The sequence below is a fragment of the Rousettus aegyptiacus genome, unplaced genomic scaffold, assembly GCF_014176215.1.
Source record: "Rousettus aegyptiacus isolate mRouAeg1 unplaced genomic scaffold, mRouAeg1.p scaffold_m13_p_1, whole genome shotgun sequence".
Classification (NCBI taxonomy): Eukaryota; Metazoa; Chordata; class Mammalia; order Chiroptera; family Pteropodidae; genus Rousettus; species Rousettus aegyptiacus.
In genome coordinates this window covers 161,034,968-161,059,011 of record NW_023416284.1, presented here as the reverse complement: position 1 = coordinate 161,059,011, position 24,044 = coordinate 161,034,968, and the positions used below count along the sequence as shown (strand labels likewise).

General features: G+C 35.1%; 1 protein-coding gene across 2 annotated transcripts in view; it reads left to right on the top strand.

The window, feature by feature from the left end:
- The window catches only part of MOXD1 (monooxygenase DBH like 1), a 77,694-nt gene extending 68,662 nt beyond the window's left edge, over nt 1-9,032 (top strand). For both annotated transcript variants that reach the window (XM_036221828.1, XM_036221830.1), the window contains exons 11-12: nt 7,928-8,096; nt 8,554-9,032. In XM_036221828.1, coding sequence (XP_036077721.1) covers nt 7,928-8,096; nt 8,554-8,721 — 337 coding nt within the window. In that variant the 3' untranslated portion in view covers nt 8,722-9,032. The remainder of the gene's footprint in view (nt 1-7,927; nt 8,097-8,553) is intronic.
- The last annotated feature ends 15,012 nt before the right edge of the window (nt 9,033-24,044 follow it).

Below are 24,044 nucleotides of genomic sequence, written 5' to 3'. Positions count from 1 at the left end.
CGTAGGGACTTTGGATTTTAAGTGCAAAGAAAAGCCATTGTAGGGTATAAAAAAAAAAAAAAAAAGTCAATTTGGCTATTGTGTTAAGAAAGGACTCCAGGAGGGCCAGACTGGAAAGAATATCAACCAGGAGACTATTACTATTGTCCAGGGGAAAAGTGAGGGTGCCTTGGAGCAAGGTGGTGGCAGTAGAATTAATGAGAAATAGTAACATTCAGGTTACTTTTTGAAAGTAGCACTTACTAGCCTTGTTGATTCATTGCATCTAGGGAGATGGTCGGAGAAGAAGAGTGAAGGAAAAATGATGATGTATGAATAGTGTAATAGTATAGGGAATACTGAAGGAGAAATTGAAAATTTTGTTTTGGATATATGAAGGTTGATGTAGAAAAAGGGATTTAATCTGTTCTTAATAACACCACAGAGAAGAATAAAGGTGCCTGGGAAAAACTTTGGAGCATAGATTTTGTTTTAATATAAAGAAGAAATTTCTAATCATTAGGACTTTTCAAAATGAAAGAGACTGATGTAATTAGGAAAAAAAGATGCACATAGATTTTTGATTTAATAAATAATTATAAATAAAAAATATTAATAAATATCAAAACAGCTCATAAAATATCATCATAAAAATGCTAAGATTTTGGTTTTAAAATATTGATATTCAGATTTTATAATATATTGATATTTTAAAATATTGCTATTATATAGTTTCTCACCAACATTTAAATAGCCTTTTATCCTTGAGCATATTTTTTACACATTGACTAGAGATGTTTCCTAATCAGGGGTTAATTTGAGAGAATACTGAAAAAAAAAATAGATATTCAAAGCTGTGTGTTTACAAGACGATGATTCAAAATAGGTTCTATGGTCCAATTGTTTTCTTTTGTATTTATCCTGAGCGAAGCCTCTGAAATTGCTCTGCTCCCTTGTCCCAATGAGCTCTGTCAGTATCCCATGGCTTTGATCTCCCCCAGGAAATACTGAAGTCGGGTTATCATTACTTAGAAGGACAGAATTGCTTTACAGAACAAAGCCAGTTTTGAGATGGCATTGCCTACATAAAACCATTTAACTACATTGTTAAATATATTTAATCTTCAAAAATATAAATGAAAAAGAGCTTCTGTTATCAAATAGATGTTTGGACTTTAAATCAAACTTTCAAGTCTAGTTCATTGTCAAAGTGACATAAACATTATTGAAGGCCAAACCAACAAAGCGCTGAAGTGGTTTAGGTGCTTTTTCTGTTTTGCTTAAAAGAAAATTGCTAATTGGTTTCCAGATACAATACCAAAAATGAATATCATATAATTTATATCCCCAAATCCTCTATTCTGTGCTTTTAATACAGTAATTAGTTGAGTGCCTTGCTTCATTTTAAACATTCTGTAGCAATCCTAGGATTAGAGGATGACTTAGTAGACAAACAGAGACAAATACATCCTGTCTCAGGATTTGTCTGTGCTGGAGGATGCAATTTTTCTCTACCTCCTACAGATCTGGCAAGGCTTAAGAAAAAACAAAAAGCCACAAAGATTAGATAAAAGACTAGATAATGAGTTTAGATCAATTCTATATTCTCTGCTGCACCATACATCAACCTTCTCTATGCATTTACAGAGAGGTTTATGTGATGGAAAGTTCCTGTGTTATTTGTTCTATTTCTAAAATCAAGGGAGATGTTCCTGTTTTTCTAGAAAAAAAATCACTTTGTGTTTATAATGTGTAAAAGTCACATATACTTTTTATAAGGAGTTTAGGTAATGCATAAAAAAGTTTTAAAAAGAAGATTAAAGCAGTCACCTTAAATAATATTAAAATAAGTAATACTAACATAAATTGACTGTTATTATAACCATCTTTCTATGTAGGTATTGATATAAAGATGAATAGATTATTATTATAAAAATTATAACTTGTGCACTATTTTAAACAAAACATTTACTTTAAAAAAAATTATCACAAGAAAAAGAAACTAAAACTAAAACTAAAACTGAACTTCAAATCAGCCATAACTGTTTTATAAAGGGGCTAAAAATGTTGAGAGAATAGATCATGAAAGACACTAAAGTGTTACACTCACTTTTTTAAAACTACATGTTTCAAGTTTAGATCATAAAAAATGTGGACATTCACCCTCTCACATTGTCTCCCGCATCCCTTTTCTATACCTCCAAATATTTATTATGTATAATTTTGTATTGTCAAGTATTTTTAATTTTCACGTTTAATTCTAAAACAATTCTCACGATTTTAATGCAACCTTTATTTTTAAATAGACTCAGTGATAATCTCTAATCTGTATATGAATTCTGCATTTCTGAGTTTATAATTTGATTCATCAGGATTTTATCCTCAAATTCCAGGTGCTTTATGCCCTGAGTTCTTTTACATTTGAGAATTCCTGTATTTATATTTGGACAGCATTTGACTGGATATAATAGTTTAAGGTCATTTTTATTCCCCTTTGGAGATCTTTTTGGATGAGTGGGAGCTTTCGTTCTTTACCTATAGAATGCATAAGTTAAATTGAACATATTTCAGTGCTGAGCATCTGAATCAAAATTTCCTGAAATGCAGTGTTTCAGTACATATATTAAGTATATAGATTCCTTTTTTTTTTTTCATTTCAGAGAAATTTCTTATATCTAAAATGTTTTTTTCTAACCTATTTAGAATTTTTAAAAAGAATTTTCTCATATTTTTTCAGATGTGCTCATCTGGTTGCTTTCTCTAATTTATTCAGTGCTAAAGTCATTTTGCCTTAAATTTATTTCCTTTAGTCTGCTATCTCCCTTTTCACCTCATTGTGTCATTTTATCATCTTGTATTTGAATTCTTGTTTAATTGAATTCATGTTCTTATCAAATAAACTTATAACATAAAACACTCGTGGGAGTTCTCTCCAGTATAATTGGTTTATATTTTCTTCTAGTCATTTTTTTTTGTTTCTTTACATGAAATGTGATATAATTTCTTTTTCACCCTAGGTTCACATGGTTGTTATGTCATTTCTTGCTTCTGCTGAGTTAGTTTTGTCTCAATCTTCTCTTTGATAAAAATAGGCATATTCTTGAGTTCCTTCTAAGCAAATATGAGAGTAGCTTTTCCACACCACTAAGGTTTGAATGATATATGTTATGTATATACTTTTTTTATATTTTGATGGTAAAGGGCTGAGGGTATAGAAGTGGGATAGTATACTACAATGCATGGTTTATTCCTTCCTCAGATTTTATAAAATTTTTTGCAAAGAAGCTTTCTCACTGGTAAGGGCTGAATTGCTTCCCATGCAGGAATGTTCCAGGTCTTATATCATGCTGTCAAATCTGTCGCGGCCCTCCAGGCTTCACTTCTTATCAGGGACACTCAATTTCACTGTGTACTTCTCAACATGCATCGATTTAGAGTGTCACGAGAATTAGGAATTGTACCTTGTTAAGTCTGTTTTCCTGGCTTTTTAAATTGTATATATTGTATATATTTATATACAGTAAAATGCAGCTATTTTAAATATATTGTTAGAATGTTTTCTCAAGTGTATGTACCTATTTAACCGCATCACGAATGAGATATAGAGAATTTCTATTACCCCAAAAGTTCTCTTATGCCTATCTGAAGAAAATCCCACCTCCTACAGAAAGCCCCAGGAAACTGTGAATCTGCTTTATGGCACTGTATTAGTTTGATCTTTTCTAGATTTTATATAAATTATATCTTAGAGTATGTTCCTGGATTCTTTGACTTAGAAGGTTTCTGAGATTCATTTACGCTGGTGCTTGTATCAGCAGTTCATTCTTTTTTACTGCTGAGTAGTATTCCCCTGTGTGGATATACCCAAGTTTATTTATGAGCTCAGTTGAAAGATGTTTGGATTGTTTCTAGTTTCTGACTGTTAGGAAGAAAGATGCTATGAGCATTATTGTTTTGGTCTTGTATGGACATATGTTTTCAATTTTCTGGGTTAATACCTAGCAATGGAATCACTGAATTGTATACTAAGTTTATATTTATTTTATGACTCTCAAAATTTCCCCCTAAATGTGTATCTTTTTACACTCTCACCAGTAATATATAAGAGCTCCTATTGTTTAACATTCTCAATGTTCGTATTTTCAGTATTTTAAATTTTATCTATTTTAATGTGTATGTAGTGATATCTTATTGTAGTTTTATTTTCCATTTCTCTCATGACTATTAATGTTAAGCCTCTTATTGGTCACTTATATATGTTCTTTTTTAATTGTTCAAATTTTTATCCATTGTTTAGTTGAATTGTTTTATTATTGACTTGTAAGAGTTTTTTGTTTGTTTGTTTTTGTATTTTTAAAAAGTTCTTTATACTATGGCTATAAGTCCTTTGTCAGATATATTTTTACAAATAATTCCTCCCAGCGTGTGGCTTGATTTTCATTTTTTAAGCTTTGTTTTTTGAAGTCCAATTTACCATTTTTGTTTTGTTTTGTGCTTTTGATGTCCTGTGTAAGACATCTTTGCCTATCAAGGTTTGTGAGGACTTTCTGTTTCTTTGGGTGTTTTTTTTTCCCCTCCCTAAGAAGTTTATAGTTTTAGGTTTTACATTTTGGTTGATCCGTTTTGAATACATTTTTGTGTGTGACTTGAAGTTTTTCATATGGATATCAAGTTGTTTAAGAACCATTTGATGGAAAAACCTACCCTTTTCTTATTGAATTACCTGAAATGTTTGTTGAAAAATCATTTAACCGTACAGTGACTATATCTGAACTCTGAATTCTGTGTCATTGCTGTACATGCTTAGCCTTACTGTAATACCACACTCAGTTATTATAGTTTTATAATGTCTTGAAATAAGAATGTGTAGGTCTCCAAACATTGCTATTTTTTCTTTTCCCAAAATTATTTTGGATGGTCTAAGTTTATTCCATTTTCATATATATTCTTAAATCAACTTATCAATTAGATTAAACTTACAAAGGAAAATTACTCATCAATATTAAATCATAATATTAATGTAATTTTTTTATCGACTATAGTGTTATATAAATAATACCCTTTTATTTGTATACGTATCTGGGTAGACATTTGCACACTGCCCAGACGTGCAGAAATGTAACTGTTTTAATATCTAGAACATTCCTAATATTCTTAACTCTCAGCCTCAACGATAGCAGAACTTCAGGGTTACCTGTTATTGGTTTAAAGCTTGGTCTTTTAAGGAAAAATATTCAGGATAAATATTTACTTTTTCAGGATTTCTCCTCTTTCTGTTTTTTTTTCTTTCTCTTTTTCCCAGGGGTAATCTGGAAGTGTAGTGTAGGACAAGCTGGAAAGGTTAGAGGTGAAGATGTAATATTATAGAATAGGGCCTGAACAAAGTTAATAGCATGGAAAGTAGATAATAAACATGAGACAGTGATGCCATCTCAGAAAGACTGGTGACAACATCCCCAGGTTACTCAGTCATGCAGTCTCTAACATAAGAGCTCTTGGGTTTGCCCTTTTCTACATCCTTTCCACATATTTATGTTAAAAAATATGTTTATATCTCTTATGTCACTTTATTCTGTGAAATCTCAAAAACTATTAGTTTCCTGATATATTCTAGCAGCAAAGTTTTTAAATATTTTTATCTATATACGATAATACAGTATTCATTCTTATCAGCAAGGCTGCAGAACATTCAGTGTAGGTAGGCCACCTCAGTGCATTAGTGATGCAGGACAGGGCAAATTTCCCCAAGTGACTGGGAGACCAACGCCTGTACCGAGAGAAGAGGAGGGTCCTTTGGCTGAGATTGAAGAAAGAATTCAACACACACGCCAAAGTTAGAGTCAAAAGGAAAGTTTATTAGGAAAGGGGTAACACTCCACAGACAGTGTGGTCTCTTCTCAAAGGCAGAGTGAGAGGGATCAAGGGAGGCTTGGAAAAATAGTGAGTAGAGGGGAGCGGAGTGTTCAGGGAATTCAGTTTATCATTCTTTAGTTCCTGTGGGTTATTGTTTGTTAACCCCTTTCCTTTGATATGGACATACAGTAAAGAAGGGGAAGGGTACCTTGTGTGAAAAGGTAAGACTATGTAGAGTGAAAGCTTGCTGGCAGTTCCCAGCCTTTTAATCCATAAATTCCCCATGATTTTTACCATAAAGAATGACTCTTGGTTCCTGTTTCCCCTTCACAGGTGTGGGGAATGGGTTGTTAGCAATCCAGCAGAAATCTTCCTTTGCTCTGCAGGTGCCCTCCTGGCCTGGCTGCAGGGCTGATCAGCATATTTGTGGTCTCTGAATGTGGCTTGATTAACATTTTAATCCTCTTGCCTCCTCCCTACATTATTAGTAGAAATTCCAGTGCCATCTTGTGGTGTGTCAGGTGGTTACAGGCTGATGGTTTTCCCCTAGCGTTTCCCTAGTTATGAAGTTGATTTTCTTTTTTTTTTCCCAAGATAGGCACTTTACCTTTTTGAAAAGTAAACTTTAATTTTAATATTTGACTTAAAATTATTTTATATGAAATAAAACCTAGATGTAGCTTTTAGCATATTTAAAAGGACATTATATGTAAACATAATAGGCCCCTTACAAGTCAAGTTTTTATTTTGTACTAACTCTGGATTATATCTCTACAAGTCCTCACAGCATATTTAATTTTACAGTGCTATAGATTTTGGATTATTGATAGATGTGCTTAATGTAGCGTGATGCTGATTGCTCTTTCTTTACGGCATTTAACTTTAAAGTTTCTATACAAAATAATGCATTTAAAATGCAACAAGGACACATTGACTTTAATTAAAGGAAAAGGAAGTTAGCAATGAAGAATAGAAAAACCCTTATGTATATGCTTTATTCATTGTATCACTTACTAGAGTATGGAGGAAATAATTGTAACTTCAAGATTAAAAATTTATCTTCAAAATTCTAAAAAATTAGTAAAGAATGTTTAATTTACTTAAAAAGATATATTAAGTATGCCTGAGTAGGTTACGTGTGTGAGAGAGAATAATGACAAATAGATGAAGAAATTGTGAAGATCTACTATTAAAATGTAGATTTCTCAACTGGAGGTTAATCGGTTGGTATTTACTGGAAATCACTGGAACCTCTTGGGGTGCACGAGGGCCCGATACCTACTGATTACCCTAGATAATCTCCTGGGAGGTCCATGGATTGGTTCGTGTAAATTTTTGTTATGTATCAACTCTTACGCTTTTCCCTTTTTCGGGAATCAATAATATAAATTTATATTTAATGAAGAGTATCTATCTTTTCATTCAAGTAGGTCTTATCATTTTTCTGCAATTCCTTTCTTTCTAGAACATTTAACATGTTTTAGTGCAAGAAATAGAAGCAGAGCACATGGTCTAGAGAGTATTTTTTTTTCTCAGTGAAATTTTAACAACACTAATTCAAATTCAAATCTTTATCTCCACTTAGGTAAGCCCAAACAGGGCAGCCACTAGGGGTCAGGCTTTTTAACTGCATGGGACTGAAATTTTTATGTTGCAGTACCTTTTAAGAATGTACACATTTCTTTATTACACCATTAGCATAGCACTCTTCAGAATGATTGCTCATCAGTTACATTAACTAGAGCATAATAATAATAATAATAATAATAATAATAATAATAATAAAAGTGAGGAATTGTGAGGCTCTGGGAAAGCTTTCTGAGCCAAAATTATTTGTTTAAAAATAATATCTATCTGCTACTAAAAAAGGAATTTCATTTTAAAAGAAGACTCTTTATTTGGTATGCATTTCTTCTAGGAACCACTGATGAGTTCATCAGTGCACTGCATTAGGTTATCTATGTCTGTAAAAATGAACAAATATGAGGTTTATTTTAGAATGTTGAAAGTAATGGAAGCATGTAATGCTTTTGTTTCAAAATGACTAATTGTGTATATGTGTGTGTGTGTGTGTTGTTTTTAATTTTAAATGTAGGACCTGGCCTTTCATCATCAAAAATCCCAAGCAATATAAAAACCTTTCCTTCATGGACGCAATGAATAAGTTTAAATGGACTAAAAAGGAAGGTCTCTCCTTCAATAAGTTTGTCCTTAGCCTGCCGGTGAACGTGAGATGCTCCAAGACAGACAATGCAGAGTGGTCGGTAAGCCCTACTTTGTTTTAACCTTCGGGGAAATCAGATGTCACATTTTACCTGAATCTGCAATGAGTAAAATCTAAGGAATAGGCAAATATCCGTAAATCCAGTGATCCAGCTGATAATTTACTTGTTTAATGACTACTTGGGTTGACTGAAAACTCCTGATTCCACTTCCTTTGAAGAGAGAAATTTATTCTAAAACTAAAGTTGCGATGAAGCAGGAATAAGATGAGATGGGAGTTTCTAAGAGCAATGGAGCCTGTTTTGTTTGTCTTCTTTCCCAAAGGCGTGTCTGGCCCTCTTCTCCACTTCTCTTGGAATCCCTAAGATTCTGACATTCCCTGAAGTTTGACAACTTCAGCAGACAACCGCCCCAACCCCCTTTAATCTGAGCAAGCTCGGCTGTAGTCCTGCTCCTAAATCATACACTCAGTAGCATTGTCTGCTCTTTTATTTTCAGATTCAAGGGATGACGGCATTGCCTCCTGTTATAGAAAGAACATACAAAGCAGAGCCTTTAGTGTGTGCCTCTTCTTCCTTTTCTGTGCACAGAAATTTCTCTCTCAAGTTGCTCATGTGTTTCATGGTACTTGGCAGCACACTGAGCAGTTTACACTTGTGGTCATAATTCTGTTGTCCTTGGTGGTGATGTTTTCCGTGATCCGAACCTGTCATTTGATGTACAGGTTAAAGACACTTTGGGCATAAGAGTGATCGTAAAGACCGTGGAGACTTTCGTTTCATATACTCTCTTCCTCTCCACTCTCCCGGTCTACCTGAAAGATGTCAATTGGGTTCCCTTCTTTTTCTAAGAAATGTCTGATAAAATATATCAATTACCAATAAAGCAAAACTGGCTTGACTTAATATAACTTTTATAAAAATTCAAAGTCAAGTGGAAGTTAAAGAATTATTTCTTTCTGTATTACATTTATTTAAACCCTCATTATTTCTATTTTACTTTTTTTCTTGATTTGGTTTCTATATTCCTTTTTAAAAAATGGTTTTATCTCAAAAATGTAAAAGAAAGTACTCCCCATTCCATTTTTCTTCCTTTATTTTGTGCTTTGAATGTGACTTCCCAAGTGTAACAATGTTCTCTCCGTTCCTTTAATGTTATCCAGTCTTGTCCTTTTCTGTAAGTTACCCATGGGCCTCTTACCTCAATGCATTTTGATGATGCCCACTCTAATCTCTTCATTTGTCAGAATCTATTGGTACTCTCAATTACCCCTAACCCATCTCCAAGTACTTTTTAATTTTTTCCTGCTCAGCACTTACCAGGTGATTTTTTTTCTTGAGCTCTGTCACTATCTCAAAAGAGGCTATGAAAAGCAAAGAAATGGTGTGTAACCGATTGTAGGCTGAGGAGAAAATACATCTGTCCGGAAACCCTGTGCTGTGAGGAGTCCTCCTTTAGGTTCCAGGTCAAATGTCAGACAGCATGCGCCAGCCAAGAAGCGTGTGAGGTCCATGCAGTACTTTGCTGACTGGGTGGGTGTCACAAGTGCTGCACACTGGCTCAATTCGAGTCACGGTTGCTACTGTAGATTTATTTTTATGTTAGTTAATAAACTAACTTTCCATAATAAAATTGTCACAATTTGAAAATCTTGTCACTCTTTTGGTTCTCTTTGTATAGTTTAGCTAAATCTTGTTTTGTGTCTTTTCCTCATTTCTTAAGTTTTGATCGTATTAATAAAGTAAATAAAATTAAATTTTGTGTGGTATCTTGTACACTCCTTGAAAAAAAACAGTGAGATCATGCTGATGTTTCCAGTCAAATGAATTAAGCATGTTGCATTTTTCTATTCCGTTTTTGAGCACCTTTTCCTAGATAATGTTTTCAACACAAATTACATCACCTTTTAAATAAATATTATATTTTGGAGTGTTTCTTTTTTGATTCTAAAAATTTTGTCCATATAATGAAATGTCTGTAATATTTATGAGGAACATTTTTTAGCTAACTTTACTTCTTTTTATTTCATAAGTGCTATGCCAGATTCTATGATTTCCCATCCAAATATTTGTATTTATAACATGATAATCCCAAACATTCCCTATTTGAAATTTCATGTTTATTTTTACTTCAGAATATCTGAATCTGAGATATCAAAGTCAAATGATTTCCTTTGAAATTTATGTAATATTCAGTAGAATAAAGCTAACATTCTTCTCCTGAGAATTCTCACAAATATATGTAATTTTGAGAAATAGACTCTATTTTTGAAATTAGGATAGGTTATCTATTGAAAATTCAACAAGGCTCTGATTATATTCCAAGTTAGTTTGCTCTTAACATTAAGTGGAACTTCCTGATAAGCCCAGGCTTTTTATTGCCGCCCTGGATCAAGTCATGATATCTGTTTCCTAGGCTATTAGGATGGAGTACCTGAGACCTGAAGGAGAACAGATTCTGCATGTGTAGTCATTTCTGGTTTGATCCTTAATACAGGGAGGGTGAGAGAAACATATGTGATAAAACCAATATACATCAAGGCCATGTGAGATTGAGGGTATCTTGGATGATCATTTTCTTTGAAGGAGTCTCAAACAGGATCAGGGAAGTCTTAGTAGTGATAAAATGATGTAATCAACACAGGCCGATATATTAAGAATTTTCAACTTTACCCTAGTGGCTCTGGAGAACAAAGATGGGTGACAAACAGGAGGACTATGGGAAGCAGAATATAGTTGCACTGTACGATTTGCTCAACCAAACTCTTATTGTTCAATATACAGGCTGTTTCCAGTTTTTCAGTATTGATGTGATTAACATTCTTAAAATTAAAACTTTTCATATTTATAAATATTTCCTTACATTAAGTTACTGTAAGTAAAATTACAGACTTAATAATTATATATTTTTGAGAATTTTGAATTAATATGCATTTTTGAGAATTTTGATTAAGTTTGCGAGATGTTTTCAACTTGTTCAAATTATTCTCAAATGGTTCAGAAGAGAATTCTGTCTATCATCTATCTATCTATTGTCAGTCTATAGAGAGAATGATAATTGAAAAACAGTAGAATAATAACAATTGAGGACTCTGGGTGGAAGATATGAGGTTTTTTAAAATACTATTCTTCCATATTTTAGCTTTATGAAAAGCATATTCATCACCACAGACTATCATCACTTCTCCATAGACTATTTGGTCCATAAACCTAGTTTATACTTTAATTTGATCACCTTAGCCCTGCAAAACCTTAATTCACAGTTATATCCAAAACCAGCAGAGTTGAAGGGGCACTTTATGAGCAGAAAATGATCAGTTGAATAGACTCATGGAAGCATCCCTTAGTTCTCTGGCCAAAGCTGTGTTCCATGGCAAATAAAGAGTCATGGAAACTTGTTACAAAGTTAAACAGGTGTACTGCGGAACTTCTCAGAGTTTTTAATGTACAAACGTGCATTTGAAAGTTTAGAAGTTATGTAGTGTGAAACATTTCCCAACTCACTGACAACTCTACTATGTTGTGGTAGAGGAACATCCCCCAAGGAACAAGCTTTGGGGCATACAATCTTCCCAGTGGAGCATGTCCAAGTTCTGTAACAAGTTTTTGGAAGATTTTAAGCTGTTCGTGGCCAACTGCAAAACTTAGCCCAGTAGACATGGGCCTTCCATTTATGTTCATTGATCTATTCACTGTGATGATTCTAAACCTCTTTATTAAATTTCCAAATTGTTATTCTACTGCAGCTTGTGTGTTATACTTCACCATCAATTTGGGGATTATTTAGATTTTTTAACTTCTCTTTTAGCTTCTGCATCTTTGTTTTTGTTTTGAATTCAATTTCCACTTTTAATTCTGATTTAACTATCTTATACATTACTTTCCAATCTCTTTATTATTTGGTCCATTAGTTTTCTATTTTAAAAAAATATACTTCTTTAATAAAAGCCTACTTCTGAGCTTATAAATTTTCTCCTGTCACTTTTATGATTGCTAATTAACTTAGAGAAATTTATTCTTTCCTTCCTTAAAAATTTCCTATTTTTATGGTTAACAGAGAGCTCCTACTCCTGATTGGGACAGTTATGCAAATATATACATGTGATAAGATTTCATGGAACTGTGTACCCATCTCCCCTCCCCCCCAAAAAGTACACGTAAATATTGTTTAAATACAAACACTGTCTTTTGTCCAGTTAATTGTATTGCACCAATGCCAATTTACTATATTTGACAATGCACTACAGTTATATAAGATGTTATCATTGCAGGGAGTTGAGTGAATGGTACACAGACTGTACTTATTTTTCAATTTCTTGTCAAATATAAAAATGTATAAATGAAAAAAGTTTAAAATAATAAAAATAATCCACGTGTACTTGTTGGAAAAATGACACAAATAAATAATGTTTTAGAATTGTGATCTATCTTCAGTGGAAATGTATATAGTGTTAGGAGAATGTTTAATTGCAGTTTGGGCAATAGGAAACATTATCTGGAGCCTTTGCTTTGTTACAGCTTGGGGCAGCTGCAGCCACACTGAGGACTGGCATTGTAGTTGCCCTTTATTCAGTTGAAGTCATTTGTGCTGCCTTGTTTGTTGCCTGGTGACTCACCTCAGCTGAAGCTGTGAGGGCCACTCAGTGTCATAGAGACTGCTTCATTGCCTCAGCTACCAGGGTTGATGTGACTTCTAAGGAAAACTTTTCCAAAGAAGGCTAGACTTTCTCTGCTTCTGTACAGTCTTTCGTATTCAAAGGCCATTGCCAACTTAATCATTATTTTAAAGATTTTTGGTGTGTACTGGAGCACAAAAATAATGTTTTCTCTTGATGACATCTGGATATCAACAAAAAAATAGACTACTGTTGAGGGTCACTCTCCCATTTAACACTTGATTTCCATGTTCACATAAATTTAATCTGGAGGCTGATACATGTTTATAGCAAAGCGATTTTCACATATTTCATTGATAATGGTTAGCATTAGCATGATACATATTTTTCTATTTTTTTAAATTGACTTGTATCTTTATATTTAAAGTGAGTTTCTTACGGGTACTGTCCTGACTCATGATGGTTCAATCTATGATTTTTCAACATTATGATGGTGCAAAAGTGATAAACATTCAGTAGAAACCATACTTTGAATTTCAATCTTTACTCAGGCTGGTGATATGCAGTACGGTACTTTATTGTGATGCTGAGCAGTGGCAGTGAGATGATTTTGCCCAACTATAGGCTAATTGTAGCTGTTCTGAGCACATTTAAGGTAGGTTAGGTTAACAGTAGGTTAAGTGTATTAAATGCATTTTCAATTTACAATATTTTCAATTTACGAAGTGTTTATTGGGATCTAGCTTCATCACAAGTTGAGGAGCATCTGTGGTTGGGTCTTATTACTTTACCCAATACGAACATCTGTGTATTCTAATTGGGATATTTAGACCATTTAATTTAATATAATTATCGATATGATTTGGTTCAAATCATTATCATACTGTTTTCTGTTTGTTCCATATGCTCTTTATTTTCTTTTTTCTCTTTTTCTGCCTTGGATTAATTATTACTTATAACTCCATTTTTATTCCCTGACTAGCTATAACTCCTAGTTGTTATTTTGGTGATTGCTGAAGGCTTAGAGTATATATCTTTAACGTGTCACATTGCCCCTCAAGTGCTGTCTCACTACTCTGTGTACAGTGTAAGAACCTTATAATAGGATATTCCCATTTTCCCTCTTTAGACTATTTGCTATTGTTGTCACATATTTAACTTCTACATGTGTTATAAACTTCATGATACATGACATTATTTTTACTTTAAACGGTGTATTAACTTAAAGAAATTTAAATAATAAGAAAAGTCTATATTTTACCCAGGCGATTAATATTCCAGCAATTTTTATTTCTTGGTGTAGATCTAGCTTTCCATTTGGTATCCTCTGTTTACTTGCCAGATTTCTTTTAACATTTCTTCTAGTGCGGGTCTGGTGTAATAAATTATTTCAGAGTTTGTATGCTAAAAAAGGTATTTCATCTTTTTTTTTTTAAACATATTTTTGCTGAGAAAAGAATTCTGCTAGCAGTTTTCTTTTTTTTAGTGTTTTAAAGAAGTTGCTTTTTGGCATCATTTCTGCTGAAAATTTGCTGTCATTATCTTTATTCTTTTATACATAGTGGGTGTTTTTCTCTACTTTCTGTTTGTCACTAGTAGTGAGAAATTCGATTATGACATGTGTGGATATAATTTTCTTCATGTTTCTCGTGCTTGGGGTTCATTAAGGTTCTTGTATCTGGGGTTTATAGTTTTTATTGTATTTGAAAAGTTTTGGGCTATTATTTCTTCAAATAGTTTTTCTTGTCCCTGACCCTGTTCCTTCAGGGACTCCAATTATTTGTGCATTTGGCCTCTTAAAGTTGTTCCACAACTATTGGTGCTTCATTTATTTATAATTTCACTGTAGTCTTTATTCTCACTGTGTTGTAGTTTAAGTTTCTATTGCTATGTTTTCTCAGCAATGTCTTATACACTGTTATTATGAGCCTACATATTTTTCATCAAAGATATTATAGTTTCATCTCTAGAAATTTAAACTGAACCTTTTTTGTATCTTCCTTGTCTCTATGTAACATGCTCAATCTTTCCTTTAGTTTCTTGAACATAGGGAATATAGTTATAGTAACTATTGAAATGTCCTTGTCTACTAATCTTATCACCTTCACATCTCTAGATGAGTTTCAACTATCACATTTTTTTTTCTTTCATTATGATCTGTATTTTCTTATATTTTTGCAGGACAATTTTGGGGTAATTTTTCAATGAATGTCAGATATTTTGAAATTTATGTTGTTGGTTGCTGGATATTTTTGTATTACTATAAAATATTCTTGAATTTGGTGTAGAACACTCTTAAGTTACTTGAAAATAGTTCAATCCCCAGATCTTTCTTTGTTTGTTTGTTTGTTTTATATATACCCATATTTAATTTAAGCTTCATTGGTGGAAACATAGCAGCATTTAGTCTAGGGTTATTTTTTTCCCACCATGGAAGCAAGCTCTTGCTCAGTATTTTCACCAATTACTCACGAATTATGAGTTATTCACTCTGGCTATTAGCAACAGGCACTAGCATTACGCCCAAGCTTAAGTGAGTGACCTCCGGGGACTCTTCCCTAAAATCTTTTGAAGTGCATTTTTCCCTGGCTTCAGCATGAGTTGATTAGAAGTCAACTGAATACTTCATGGGGACCCTGCAGATTCTTGGAGTTTTGTCTCTGTGCATCTCTCTCTTCTCTCATACTCTTTCATCCCCCATCCTTGGCTTTCCTGTAAGCCTGGTTCTAGCTCTTCAACTCAGGGAGACTACTGGTTTCTTTTCATCCCAATAAACAGCAGCCTAGAGTAACACTCATGAAATTGATAAGCTTATATGTCAACAAATCTCTTTAGAAGTTGATATCTGAAATGACTTGGTTTTCCCCTGAATTCTTACTTTTCCCATAGGGGAAGACAAAACTTAACCATCTGGTCAATGGGGTTTCTTGGGAGTGGGGTAGGAATGGGAAGTTTCTCGCCATTTCATGGGGCTCAGTTTAAAGGGAATACTAAGACTAGGAGAGAGTAGAGAGTCAAAGGATAGGACTCTATCCCAAGTCCAAGTCAGAATGGTCCGAGCCACAGGAAGCCAGTTGTTCAGACAGAAGGAGTCAGCTGTAGGTGTCCATTTCTTCGGCAAAATTTCCTCACTCTCCCCATCCAAGCATCTGGATTAGGTGTTCCTCATTTATTACCGCGTAGCATCATAGGCTGCCTTTTCCAGAGGACTTATTACTGTACATCTCTATATATTTCCATATATCCTCTGGCCTATAAATTCCATGAATATAGGAATTATGACTATCTTGTTTATTATTGTCTCACTTGTTCCTAACATACTACTGGGTACAGAAAAAATGTTCAATAAACATTTATTGAATAACTGCGTTCTCATAAATTGTCAGATAAAAAATTTTTCTCATCTAACTTCTCTGTTAAATTTAACACAGTGATCACTGCCCCCTTCTTTCTTTTTCATACTTTCCCCCCTCAGTAATGCATTACGATTCTCTCCTCATTCTTTCTCAGTATTTATTTTCTTAAACCCTTCTCACTCCTTGAATTTGGGGTGACAAATTCAATAACCATGTGGTAAGTAGGCAATATAAATAGGCATTCTTGTCGATTATAAGAAAATTTGAAATGAAGAGGTCTCTGGACAAATTAAAGAACATAAGCCTCAACGAAAGATTTCAATTTTTTTTTTTTTTAATTAAAAAGTACTGAGCAGACCCTACAACATGTGCTTCAGCAAATTCCAGGCCTAAATGCTGGTGCTGGTCAGGGTTCTGTTTTCTCTGTCGAGTTTACCATTGCACCGTGAAAATTTCTGGTCTCAAAATATATTAGACTACCCACACATGTACACACACATACATATACATGTATGTGAATTATATTCATTATATTATATAATAATATGACAATAAATATATATTTTTCATTTCAAAGTTTAGTATATCCCAATGGAACTCATCTTTCTCCAAAGTGTCTGTTTTGATCTATTTCCTTTTTATAAACTGGCATCACGACCTTTCCATTCACCTAAACTGAAACTTGAACTCATCATAGATTTCACCCATGTCTCTAATCCTTTGTCTGTCCTTACATCTTGTAGATTGTTGAATGCTTTCTGTCATCCTCACTGTTAAGAGTTTAACTCAAGTTCTTATTATTTCTCATCTGGTCTTTTGCCATAATTTCCTTGTCAATGATTCCCAAACCTGGATGTGAGTCAGAATCACCTGGGGCACTTTGTAATAACAAAGATGCCCAGTTCCAGTCTCCACATCATAGCTACTGAAACATAATCTCAGTGGATGGGCCTAGAACACTCACAGTTGTTTAATTAAAGCGATATGGTGACTCTTAAAAATGCCCATTAATAGTCTTACTATTACATCATATCAGTCTCTGTTTCTTATATAAACCCATCCTCACTCATACTGCTCTCTCTTTTCTTTTTTCTAAAGAAGAGAGTACATTACCCTAATGTGCAAAGAGAAATAACAATTTAAGACGCTGCGATACAGCCCAGAAATGCCTGCAGCTTAAGAACTTTAATAATGGACTGTACAAACCAAAATGCAAGTGAGAGCAAGCATTATGAATTAGAAAATGATCCATCTAAATAGAATAAATGACAACCTACTTGCAGCACTAAGTGATGAATTCATATTCTTCAAAATATATCCTTTTCATGGTTTTCATGGATAAATTGTTGCTGATTGTTTAAAATAAGGATTTCTGTCAGTTTTGTTGAGAGTTTTAACCTAGTCCTGGAAACAAGAGACATGCGAATCTCAGAATTACTTATATTTAATGAGCCTCTGCTTAGGCGCTGGTTGAAAATCCCTTATAGTGAAAATAGCTCTCTTGAACAGAAATACACTCTCTAAAAATAGCAAACTTTAGTAAGTAGATAAAAACATCAACTTTTTAAATAAAGCTTCTATTTATAAGATTTTTTTTTTTCTTCAAAATGACATTGCTGATAGTCAACATGAAGTTTTAATTAAGAAATTGACAGCCGGCCGCGTAGCTATCATAGGGGCAGAGGTGCCACCTTGTGGCACGAATGAAAAATGACTTGATGTGCTCACAAACCGATAATTTTCTCATTACTTTCGGTTTTTTGTCTTTCGATCAATTGGGCTCATAATGGCTTCTCCGTTTCAACTTTGTCCAAGTACAACAGACACGTGCAAAAGTTCCTTTTAAAGCATTTAGAACCTTCTGCGGTGAGCCAGAACAGAAACACCGAAGTGAGACACTTCAGTGTTTTAGCTTCCTTTGGAGTGCTACGGGAGCACAGTGCCCTCTTGTGGTAGTTCTGTCACTTTGCAAAGAGAATGGTGAAGTTCTCTGGAAGGATTCCAAAGAATTTTAGGATTTGAATAATGTCAAATGGTTGGGTGGGCTTTGAGAATCTGCAAAAAATCCTAATGCAATTCTAATATAATTTCATATTTTCTATTACTATTACATAAAAAGAACAATAAAGCTTATCTTAATGCAGCCTTTTAAAAGACATTTGTTATAAAAAGAATTGGTTTCGACCCCATATAGTGTTTCCTTCCTGGTCTCTTGTCTTGTGTACACTAGTGGAATCTATTGAAAATAATGACATGGCCAAATGTTTTTAGTCACTTCAAGTCGAAACAATTAAACATCCCCAAATTTATTGTTAATGTCCATTTATGAGAAATGCTGTTAAATTTATTATTTTTTTTTATTTCAAGAATCTGAATGTTTAGTGTCTGGCATAATAATATTAGTTTCATTAAATTTCATTTAATGGATAGAATTTGTATTACCTGTCTGCAAGAATTCATGATCCTTCACATGAAATAGATGAGTTAGGTAATGAAAGCTGTGTAAATTAATTTTTATATTTTAAATGTACTTGAAGAGACATTATTATATTAAAAAGGTACTTAATGCCTGCTACATATCAGGTACATCACTGCATACCAGGTGTGCTCACTAATGAAGCAAATAACTACCTATTATGTTTTACTTTTTAAAGAGTGGTCTACTGCCATGTTGCCCTGAATGAGCCCCATGTCATCTGATCTCAGAAGCTAAGCAGGGTTGGGCTTGGTTAGCACTTAGATGGGAGACCACCTAGGTGGTCAGATGAGCTGCTGTAAGCATAACAAATAAATAAATAAATAAATAAATAAATAAATAAATAAGGGATTGTAAACTGACAAGGTCCTTGCAATCTGTGAAGTCAACCAAGGGTTGCCTCACCTAAAAAAAAAAAAAATGAAGTTTTAGATTGTAGAGTTGGTTAAAGATAAACTAATTTGTTTTTTCCCAAAAGGAGGTATATATTTTATGGCTAATTTTCCCTTTTTAAACTTTTTAAAATAAAGAGAGTCTACATAAAATTTTAAGTTACTATAAAGCTGTCCTATCTCTGTATTAATCGAGATTTTTCCAGAACAACAGAACCAAGAAGATATATTTACAAATTTCTAAGAAGAAACCTGACAGGAATTGGCTCGCGGGGATACGTACAGAGGCAGAGAAGCCTTTCCACAAGCTGGAGAAGAGAGAAAGCTGGTGATATAATTCAGTCTGGGTCTGAGGGCCTGAGAACCAGGGACCAGTGGTGTCAATCCGGATCGGAACCCCAGGCTTTAGGACCAGAAGCACTGATGGCCCAAGAAGAGGAGAAAATGAATGTCTCAGCTCTAGCAATTCAGGGCCTCAGAAGACTAGATGACAGCCATTGCATCGGTGAGGACAATTTGCTTCACCCAGTTTACCAATGCAAACGCTAATCTCTTCCCCAGACACCCTCACAGACACTCCCAGAAATAATGTTTTACTGCTACCTGGGTATCCCTTATCTCAGTCAAGTTGACGTATAAAATGAACAAAGTTCATTCCTGTCTTGTGACAAGTTATAGAAGGTCTCATATAGACATATGAGATTTCCTCTTTCATATAATTATCTCAACACAAAATCTTAAGAACAAAGTAGATGACAATGACTTATGCCCTAGGGGCTGTGTTTAACCATTCTGCAGCTTTTTGGAAGCTACTGAAGATCTGTAAATTAGCAGACTAATTCTGGGAAGATAAGATTCTGCACAATAATATACCCATAGGTTTCTGCTTTCCCAGTTTGGGGACTCTCGTTTGAACTTAAGGCATATCGAATGTAATAATACTTAAACTCAGGAAGAATAAAGCATGCAGAGAGTTACATTTGCTCTTTTCCACTGGACAGGTGGTGACTGTTCACTTTGGAACACAAAACTAGAAAGGATATTTCTCTTTGGTTTTGATTTTCAGGGTTCCAGAAAGATGCTAGGTTGAAAATTTCTCCCACACGGTTCTGATTTAATACCTGCCATTCCATTGTCCCTTTCACAAAGAGTCATGGGTGATCTCTTGGGTGCTTAACGCAGTCTAGGTTCTTAGGAAAGAGTAGAGTGAGAGGAGAGAACTTATGATCTGCTTTTCGGGATTTACAGTCTGGTCAACAACAACAAAAAATGCCTCAATACAAAAAACAATGGAGACCCATAGAAAATGACAAAAAATCAATGTCATGGGAGGATACACACCAGGGGAAGGAGTGGAGCATGGCGAGCACGGTTCCCGAGCATCCTTCTTCAGGTGCAATTTCTCATTTAACCCTCGCAAGTCTGTGAGGAGTTTCCAGTCATAAAAGTAGAACCTGCTAAAGGTCATACACAACTTATGCAGAGATTCTGCAATAAGAATAATAAAGGTAGTAATAATACAATTATAATAACCAGGAGAAGTAATTGCTTGAGGTTCAATTATATGTCATTTACTATGCCAGATAACAATCCTACAAAGCAGGCACAATTGTATTTATTTTGTGGATGAGAAAACAATAAGGAGATGAAATAATTCCCCTTTATCTTCCGAAAAGTTTAAAAATGCTCAGCAGGGATTTAGATCCAATTGTAGCTGAGTCTCAGGCCCATGCTCTTGGTGCTCCGTGAGGATGTCCTAATGTCTGGACTCTGAGGCCCATCGTTTTGCCTCTACTGTGGCCTCTTTGATGTTTCTTCTCCCACAGTGTAAACCATACTTGTCAAGGAACATTCAGTGAATATTGCTATAGCCTGAAAAGTTCTTTGAGTTAAGACACATCATCTCCAGGAGCTTCCTGCTGAAAACCACACATCTCCAAAGGGTTTAATTCTTTAGAGTGTTTTCCACTAGTCACTAGAAAAGAGATTCACAGTCAAAGTTTAGGAAATACTTGGTTCAATAACATTTAAAAAAATATTTTTAATTTCAGGAATTCTTAGTGCAACTAAACAGCTGTTGTTATAGCAGTAATAGTAATACTCCTTGTTACCATGTATTTGGCATATATAATATGACAAGTATTATGCCGAATGTTTAGTATATGGCACCTGATTTCATACTCACACAATAATAGGAAGAAGAGACTACTGTTGGCCCCATTTTGTGGATGAGAAAGTGGAAACAGCTATATGGAAGAACTCTGAACACTATAAATCTCTATGTGACCTTGGGTAAGCTTCCGTTCACAGCATTCCCCCAGCATATTTGAGACTAGAAAGGTTTTTGGTATGGCAAATCATGATGTTCATTTCTTCCAGTTGTTAAGTGCCACTGTAACAACAAAGGCTAATATTGAGAGGCAACATGTGCCAGGTTAAATGTTTTGAATAGAATATTTAATAAATCCTTGGTTATTAGTACTATCTCCTTTTTAAGATGAAAAAAATAAGTCTCAGAGCAGGTAAGAGACCATAAGGTTAAGGAGTAAATGAGTAACCCCCCCCCCCCCCCGCCAACCCCAGGCTGTGTTTATTATCCCTGGACCTCCTCTCCAGGCACGTGGCCCCACCAGGCAACCATTCCCTGATGCTGTGTCCCAACGTCATGCTTTCTGGGAAGCAGAATCTTGAAGGTTTCAGAGTGCCACTCAAGACCTAGAGAGAAAGGACCCCAGATCACAGGTATATTTTATTAGCAGGAAGGCAAGACCGTAGATTTGTGCAGGACATAGGAGAACTGCTAGTAATGGGACATGAGGGCACCTGGGCCAGACCTGACTGAAGGGTGAGAAGTCACCTGAGGCCAAAACGAGAGCTGTAGAGGGTGGGGGTAAGGTGAGTAGACCCAGAGTCAAACGTTTGTGTTTGGGCTTAGAGTTAGCCCAGGCTAGGTTGTCTTACACGGCCTTGACAATGTCTGTGAGCAGAAGGCACATGACATGCACTAGGAGGGTCTGGGGAGCTGGCAGGACTGCCCTCGTAGGGCATAGGCTTCTGCTACCTGCCTCACCTGCGTGAAGCTGCGTCTGCGCGATGCCTCTGAGCTGGTCTTGGAGCGTCAGGCCCCTTCGCCCCTCTCCCTCAGATGGTTTATTAAACAGGATGGCAGCTTCGTCCCCAAGGGCCAATATAAATTAGAGGCCCAATAGATAACAGACATGAGCACCAGAAGGTCATTTCATTAGGATTCCTCGGACTCAGGCAGGAAATGGCAGATGGGACCCGTGGAAGAAAAATCCACAAAAAGAATCTTTCTGTTTGTAACTCACTGCTGGAATTAGGAGAGTAAAAGGGCTCTCTGTTCGCTGAAGTTTCCACTATTTGGTCATTACTAGAGAGTTACAAGTTTAAGACACAGCAATTATAAATCCTCCAAAATGCCAAGGGTAGCTTGCTCCAGAGATAGCAAGGGAAATTGTGCTGAAGGAGGAAAAGTGAGCTATGCTGACTGTGTGATATCGCCCCAGCCAGTACTTGAGGAACTTCTGGTTAATTTTAGCACTTTTCCCAGTAGGAAACACCATGTGTCGGAGGCACCTCTCCAAGTCCACGCTGGAATGTGGCTCCAGAGATGAGGGGAGCCCTGTTCTTATTTAGTCTGGCTGGCTGACCAAGAAAAGGAACAGAATGTGCTTCTTCTACAGCTGCAGAAACCTCCTGTCGTGGCACTCGCCGTTCCAGGAGCAGGTCTTGCCCAGTACTATTAATATTCTGGAAAGTTCTCTGACTCATAAAACTGGAGAGGTCAAAACCTTTTTCTTTCTATAACAGAAGGTGGAAAAGCAGTAGCTAACCATGTTGGGACCACGTTTCTCAAATTGGCCATGAACACCCAGAGTGGTCATGATAGATAAGAGACCACAATTAGAAGACATTGAAAGGGACTTTAGAGAACTGAATTTGCTTCCTCCGGCTCTATAACCAGTTCAAGAGATAGGTTACTTTAGCTGTCTGGAGCTCTATGTTTGGCAGGGTTGAGTCTAATCTATACTCTGCAGGAAAAAAAGTAGCTTCCTTAATTAGTGATGTCTGTTAAGGGTGTTGAGCCAGTGGAGTGATGTCATTTGTGCTGTATAGCAAACCTAGTTTTACGCCAGCTGTTGAAAGAAGCCTTCCCACTGCTTAGGTAGACGTTGAGATTATAGGAATGGTTGACTTTAGGTTCTCGGTTGACTTTATGGCTCTAAAGACTCATTCACAGCAAATTTTTTAAGAGGAAATAGTAATGGGAGGAGACAAAGATGAAGAGGCTTTGAACTTTATTCCCATACAATATAGGAAAAAGAAAAGACAATGCTAATAAAGTTTTTTGAGAAGATGATAGAATATAAATTTTATTCAAAAGCCTTTACATCAGTTAGATATACAGTGACAATTACATGTACTATAGTTTTATAGATTTGTTCAAAATAGAAAAATATTTGTAACAGTAGTATTTCATCTACAACTTAGATTCACTTCTGAGCATTACGTAAACTTCTTTAGTGAAGCAGTTGCTAATCATCAGCTGGTGACAAAATGTTAAAACCTAAGTTGGATTATTCTCATATTCCATGGCTTTAGAGAGCAGCTGAATTTCATTGTGGTTGATCCCCTTTACTTGTACTAGAAATTTATCTTTTAGGAAAGAATTACCTATATCCAAAGTTCTGATACAGTCTGATTTTTGAAAGCTCATACACCTGATTTTTTTTTTAGCCTTAAAGCAATGAACACTAAAAAACAAAGCAACTTCCTTTCTTCAACTTTTCCTTCCAGTCCAAAAACAAACAAAAGAGAAACAGAGAAATAAATAAAACATGTTTCCTGAGCATGTGTGTGCCTGTGTGTCTACATTAGAAGACTAACAAACTGTCAAGTTCTATTAACTACTGAGTAGCAGAAAATGTATAAGCCTATGAGTGGGAACTTTGAGAAGTTCCAAAGGTATAATATTATTCTAGAAACCATATTTTATGTCAATGTTTAAAGGACTGGATAGGTATTGCATTTGCTGCTTAACACCTGCTCAACATCATGCTTTAAAAGGAGCCACAGGTAGGCAGCTTCAGGTAGGTAGCTGGACCCTATACTTGGAAAAGGGAAGAAAA